General features: G+C 43.6%; 1 protein-coding gene across 1 annotated transcript in view; it reads right to left on the minus strand.

Moving 5' to 3' along the window:
• adarb2 (adenosine deaminase RNA specific B2 (inactive)) overlaps positions 1–5,334 on the minus strand; it is a 211,523-nt gene extending 206,189 nt beyond the window's left edge. The window contains exon 1 of the mRNA XM_063206061.1: positions 4,926–5,334. Coding sequence (XP_063062131.1) covers positions 4,926–5,028 — 103 coding nt within the window. The 5' untranslated portion in view covers positions 5,029–5,334. The remainder of the gene's footprint in view (positions 1–4,925) is intronic.
• Between the last annotated feature and the right edge of the window lie 2,166 nt (positions 5,335–7,500).

Consider the following 7,500-nt stretch of genomic DNA (forward strand, 5'->3'; position numbering starts at 1 on the left):
GATGTGGATGGGTCTCTTCCTCCCTGACAACCCTGGCAGCGGGCGGGGTGGTGGCAGTGGGGGAGGCCTTTCTGGCTGTCCCATTCGCTAATGGCTCTGCGGCAGGCGCCCGGCTCAGTCAGGCCGGCGTACCCCCCCACCCCACCGCTGCTGAGCGAGAGCTGACCCCGCGACCCCTGGGAGCAGCAGCCGTCACCACGGGAACAAGTCAACAGTAATTGCGCCACACTGTCTCTCTGTCTTTCGCTGTCTCTCTCGCTCGCTCTCTCTCTCCTCCTCTCTCTCTCTCTGGCTGTCTGGTGAGAGGAAGATAATCTGTCTGCTCAGAGGGAGGAACATTCACCTATCATCAGCCTAATCAAAAGGGATGCACCACACCATGCACTAGTAAAGTGTCTTCTTTGCAGGCTATCATCACTAGTAACTGCTAATAGAATTATTCTATCTTTTTTGCTCGGCCAGAAAATGTGCAAAATTGGACCAAATGGGCACAAAAGAGAAATATTAACTTACGTCAAGTCATCTTTTTTAATTTCGTAGTGGGGCACCAAGAAGCCCTTTACATTTCCAGGTTGTAAGTTACTCTTTCATTGTGATTAATTAATGCTGAACAAAAAACACACAGCGAGTCTGCTGTTCTGTTTACAGACATGATAAAGTGACTGGACTGAAGATTTTAACAGACTGCTCCGCTCTGACAAAGATGAATGAAGCTCAAACAATATGCAATTCCAAGAAACACACATGTGCTTTTTGCATTTGTGTGCAGTCACAGACTAATGCCCACACACAAATATATGCCTCACATGCACAAGCGCGCGCACACACACACACACACACACAGTGTCACAAACATGCTCACATATACAGTATAGGCGCACACGCACGCATGCACACACACACGCATGTGCACACACACACACACATCCACACACACACAGCTGAGAATGGAAACTGGGCACATGAGGAAAGAGGGACTAATAATTGAAAGCTATGATTGCAATCATTTCCTTTCCCTTTAAAAACTGTGTTACGACACACGTTTAAACGGTTTGAATGGTATACATGAATCTGCAAATCTTGTTATTTCTAGAAATATGCGGTGGTAAGGGAATGGGTGAGGATGGCCCATCTCTGCTGGCCTATATTCCAAGACTAATCCACATTGTGATTTTCCATTACAATCAAGCACTTTACTACTATTAGTTGGACAGCAGTGAAAGGGGCCCGGGGAAAAAAACACAAAATAACAAATGGTCGATCTAATGAAATCAGCGGAAAGAATCTGCTTACATCCATTTTGAATACACACACGGGATTTAAAATCCCAGCCATCCCATTAGTAATCCCTTTGCAATTCCCATGGATTAGAACACTCAAATACCAAGTCACCATAATCCCAGAATGCTTGCTCTTTTTGCCAAGAGAAGTATCAAAATAATTGTTTTAGCTTTCAGAAAGATGAATATGTGAAGCAAAAAAAAAAACAATGCACAAAGCGTTGCGTGACCAAAACCATTATCAAAATGAAAAAAAGGTTAAAACAATCTGCCAAAATAATCTGGGTTTAGAGAATTAATTGTCTGAAGCTCTCCACAAAAAGCTTTGTCTGTAAACCGTATACAGTACAGTATATAAATGTGGCAAGACTTACTTTTCCCCTGCATCAGGTTGTTGGGGAAAAATGCTGCACAAAATAGTGACCTAAATCATGAACACCATGGAATTACCATCCCAGAACAGGTCATTGCATGACAACATCATTTTTTTCCTTATACAATAGATAGGACCTGAGTCATTGGCAAGATGTGGGTGAAATGTATGTGAGTGCTGAACACATCACATGCAGTCAAACACACAGTTGGAAACACTGACCTGTATTAATTGAAGAAAGGTGCCCAATCTGTAAAAATATATAACGCAACGCCTATTCAACGACACTCTTTGTGTTGTCTGGAAGTCATATGCAATGCTTAATGTTCTGTAACCAATTCTGTCATTTCCATTATGTAAATATATTTGCCCGGCCGCTATATTTTATGCATTTGTCTTTCTTGTCTCAATTACTTGGGTTATTAATACTGGGTGGGGTAGCTGAAAGGGATGCCACAGTGTGCAGGCAGTCTAGTGTGAACTATACAACCTGCTAATGAAATGCTGATTAAAAAAAATACTGTGCCGTCTATTCACCACAGAACAGTTAATATACAGGCAAACAACAGACAGAAAGTTATTGGTACACAATTTTTAAGTTTTCTCATCTGTTCATGATCAGCTGGATGACAAACCTAAAACCGAGTGACTCGGAGTAGTCGCTTTTGCTGGTCTTAATAGACACAGATGACAAAGAAAAAAAAACCAATGGAGCTGGATATTTGTGATGCTGAAATGACAAAAGAAATATGCTCAGTCACTTGTGCCACATTCGGAAATTATCACACAACATTTAGCCACAAGTCCACCGTCAGTCAGGGCTCTATGGTTAGTACGGCCTTAACAACGCAGTCATGCCACCTTAACTAAGATGTCCCCATAAGACACTAAAATTAGACCTGGGCTTCAAATTAGGTGAGGAAATTATAGCAATACATACCAAAAATACACTTCATCAGCTGCCTTTTCATTCATTCACCCTATATAACCATATAATAAACCGTAAATGAAACACGATACAGGTCAACCCCTTAATATTTTTGAATGATGGGTTTTTCACCCATAATACCACACCTCTTGAGAAAATCACGGCCTTCACTAACAACTTCCCAGCGGGAATCACAGTGAGTCCGTGACATAATATACTTCCATAGTAGTCCATAAATACACTGCCCGAGACCGCAGGACGAGCGCACAGGTGCAAGTGTACCGAGTGAATGTGTGGTCAGCACATAAAAAGGAGACGAATTAGGAAAAAATATTTTGTTTAAATGAAACTGGAGAATTATGATGCTCATGATGCTGAACAGATGAAATAGGTGTACTGTATAGTATACTATAGTACATATTACTGTATAGTATACGCCATAATAACCCACAACATCCAGAACTGGCTACACAAATAAACAAACAAACTACTGTTATCATACAAGGGGACAAAATAAATTGTACACATACATGTCTCGTGACCTCATAACCTTAATCTCTCATATTCTCTCAGCTTCCTTAAATAACAAATCGCCCTGACGGGAACAGTCACATTTTCTAACACCTTTGACCTTTTTTTGACCATTGCTACTGTGCGCATTACTGAAGACTGATCTGGAGCCATGTCGTCGCTGTGTTTGCAATTTAGCTCATAAATATATTTAGTCTGAAACCCCCCAGTTTTGACTGTTTCTTTATTTTGTTGTGGCTTGTGCACAGAGTCGCAATGCCATAGATAAATACAAACCCTGTATCTAACCCCACAGGAACACACTGCCAAGTGAGGTGCACAGGTACGAATGTGCTAAGCACCAAACAGCCATTGATCAATGGGGGTCTTATCAGCCTACAGTCCTGCCCATCTTGGGTGCCCCCCCACCACCACCACCACCACAGCCACCACCACACAACACCACAGGGCTGTCATCAGACACGATAAGGCCACCGCAGGGGTCTAAACATATGGCAGGGGCTTGTCACTGGGGGAGAAGGGAAGAGCCGCACCTGGGCCCGACCCTGACCGACCCGCTCGTTCATCACACCGTCTTTCAAGTGAAGATGGAGCACCAGCGCGAATGCCTCCCTCCGTCTTCCTCACGTCTATCATGCCAATCCCTCCCTGCACTGCTGTTTGTCTTGTCTTGCTTTCGCTTTTATTTTACTGGACTTGGACAACAACAAGCGCCATGATAGTGAAGCTTGAGGGGCTTGTCTCCCCGGTTAGGGGATGGACTGTACATCCACTCCCACTATTTATACATTTTATGAGCATTATTTTCATTTCAAATTACAAATAATATATCTTTGCATGATTTTCATCAGATTATAAACAATGATAGAAATAAAAAGCGGTGTGTGTGCGCGTGTGTGTGTGTGTGTGTGTGTGTGTGTGTGTGTGTGTGTGTGTGTGTGTGTGTGTGTGTGTGTGTGTGTGTGTGTGTGTTCACTGCCAAAATTGTTAAAAGACTACAGGACCTGTCTTCTACTGCTTGTACTCGTGCTGACAGTACTACTACTGAAGGTTGGAGGAGAAGAGTGCAGATGTATCTTTACTTGTGAAAGGGGGCACTTTCGGTCAGGGACATTAGGCTACAGCCATGTATACTAATAATGTGGAGCTAAACAGCTGCCCTTGTTCTGCCGCGGTATTCCCCGGAGTTCCAAGTTCTATGAATAGGACTCTTTAATTCAACGCGCTGACCAGCTCGTATCTAACTTTTAAAAGCAGACTATAAATTATATTGGGAGTCAACCAATTATAAATTATGTGATTTGCCGTGGCATGAATGCATCTGTGGAAGATGATTGGCTTTTTGGTGGAGTCTGTTGCAGGCACATGGAGCATAGAAGGCGACAGATGCTTGACATCCGGATTAACGTGGTTAAAATTTTAATGATTTTACAAAACACTCTCAGAGGAAGTGTGTACAGAATGGCGAAGTCACTCTTGCATTGAAACAATTCGAAAACGCACTATCAATAGCGGTTTCCTTTGTTTGGAAAGTTTAGCGAAGGCTGTCCATGGCGACAAAGAGGCGACCTTAGCACAAGACAAAGCAGAAAGACTCTAGGTTACGCATTTAAAAGGAACTAGCAGCAGATACCACACACACAAAAAACCACACATATTCATCATAAAACGGCTATGATGTCACAGCTCGACAGCATTTTTGCTAAATGCAGAAATACTATGATGTCGCAGGTGTCTCAGGACTTGTCAAGGTGCGCACGACCTCTGTCATTCTCTAAGCGTGAAAGGGCGACCAGAACCATAAAAAGTTTACCTTTTCTTTTCGACCTCCGTCTCCTTCGCCGTTTGAACTTGCATTTCACTTGGGTATTCGGTGTTCCGGAGGCGCGGGTGTTGTTTCCAAGAACAGATGCCATAGCAAGATCACTGGCGGAGGAGAGCGGCACTATTTGGTGAAGCGTGCGAAGTTGTCTCCGTGAAGTTGTTGCCTCAGTTCCGTGCCCTCAAACAACACTGCGACGCCGGTGTTGTCCTCGATTTGGGAGTGTTGTGTAGTTCGTAGTATACAGAAGAGAATGCCTCTTGTGAATAAATCACGGTGCCAAAAAAAGATTATGACAGAAAGTCCTGCGTGCCTGCTCCCTGTCAGTGCGGTCGTATTTGGAACACAGCTTGACAGTTCGCGCCAACCTCTCTCCCGCTCGCAAAGACGTTATTGTGAAGGCATCGAGTTTTCTGCACCTCTGCGATTTTGGCACCAGCCACTTTGAATCCAATCATGCAGGGAGTCTATCTATTTGCTGCTGCAAATTCTAATTGGACCCAATCATGACTGTCGCGCGCCGTGACATCATCACCGGTGGCACCAACCTCAGTCTCCCCCTCTATCTAACCAGCCAGCTTGCAAACTCAGCTCACACTTGTGTGGTGAGTGATGTGAACGATACCTCCGCGCCGTACGACGTTACAGACAACACGCTATACCAACTGACAGGTAGGGCTTAGGGTACCATTAAAAGTAAGTTAAGTATTTAAATATTCTAGTTTATAAATACTTTTCTTTGTACACTTGCAAACTGTTTGCGCATATATTAGCGTTTAATGGTCGACTCAATATCCAACGATTACATTGTGTGAAGTAGTCTAAATGCGACTTCGATAGCCTAATGGGGTGGGGGGAGGTAAACTAACGGGACTTTTAATTTCGTTGACAATTTATGGCAAAGTCATAGCAACTCTTTTTGTAAGATAAGAGCCCAGACTAATCACTGGCAACTGCAGTAGATAAATAAGCATTTTGTTGGTTTGCTTGATGTGACATTTTGCTGTTGTTTTGACACTCAAACATTTGGCGACCGTTTATGCTTTGCGCTCACTTCGCCTTGATACTGTTAGTTGTGTGAAAACTTCAAAAAAGGTCAAATGTCATGTGTTCCTAGTTATCAAAAACAAAACCTCAACTAGGCTACAAGTGCGAATGCATGCATGCACGCTCGCATGCACACACAGTGACGCACGCACGCACGCGTAAGCGCATAGCTCGCACTCATGCATTGGCCTTAGTTTGCGCAGACCTTAGAGCGCAGAAGTAAGCTCTTTTGAGAGAATACTAAAGTGAAGGCAATAAAAGATGAGGTTATAGGTGGTGATGTCTAATTCCTTCCTTTCAAAATTACGATTTCTGAGAGAACATTATGGACCAAAACTCCCTATTACACAAAGTCAAAATTGCACGTGACAAAAATTAGGAAAGAGACTGACTAAGTAAAAAAAAAAAAATATATATAGGCATTTTCTCAAAATATGTTTATTACAGTGTAATACGGCATTGACACCCATCCACAAAAATGCATGGGCACACAGACACACTATGCGGTAATAGGAAAGAGAATCTCATTATTACAGGGTCATACATAAAACAGATGCATGCTTTCACCATGCAAATCACAAATACATACACATGCGCGCTCGCACACAAACACGCGTGTGCACACACACACTCATATGCACGCATGCACGCACACACACACACACACACACACACACACACCGTTCCCATGTACCAACATTCCCAGTTGGAGATATGACATATTTGCTGATGTCGGAGTAACTGGAAAAGTAATTTTGAGGTTCCCCTCATGTACCATTTCCAGGAGACGACGGGGTGGTGAGGAACAGAAAAACAGGGTGTGTGTGTGTGTGAGAGAGAGAGAGAGAGAGAGAGAGAGAGAGAGAGAATGATTGAGGAAGCAAAAAAGTCATTGTGATGGAGAGAAAGAAAAAGGACGACAAGGTGAAAAAGAGAGAGAGAGAGAATTCAAAATCAGTGGCCGAAAGGGAGTGAACGAGCTAAACTGAAAGACAGCAAGATAATATGAGTGAGAGACAGTGAGAGTAAACAAGACAGAGAGAAAGTGTGTGTGTGTGTGTGAGAGAGAGAGAGAGAGAGAGAGAGAGAGAGAGAGAGACAGTATGTGGTGGGGGTGGAGGAGGGGGGTCATGGTGTGAGGTTGGAAGGGACATAGGCTAGCCGGAGGACACCCACACATATCCATGTAAATTGCAGTTTAAGAGAAATCAATACGTGTGACAAGTTGCCAATGCTGCTATCTGGGGACATAATGAAGGTGTGTGGGGGTACGGTCGCTCAGATAACACTGCAGGGGATGTGTGTGTGTGTGTGTGTGTGTGTGTGTGTGTGTGTGTGTGTGTGTGTGTGTGTGTGTGTGTGTGTGTGTGTGTGTGTGTGAGAGAGAGAGAGAGAGATAGAGAGAGAGAGAGAGAGTGGGACCTGTGTGGACTCAAGTAGAGTGTGTGCTTGTGGATGATGTGTGTGAACCATTCTGCACAGTTCCCCCCAAAACATGTTATTTTATTTGAATGCATAT

The sequence above is a fragment of the Engraulis encrasicolus genome, chromosome 9 (genome assembly GCF_034702125.1).
Source record: "Engraulis encrasicolus isolate BLACKSEA-1 chromosome 9, IST_EnEncr_1.0, whole genome shotgun sequence".
Taxonomy (NCBI): Eukaryota; Metazoa; Chordata; class Actinopteri; order Clupeiformes; family Engraulidae; genus Engraulis; species Engraulis encrasicolus.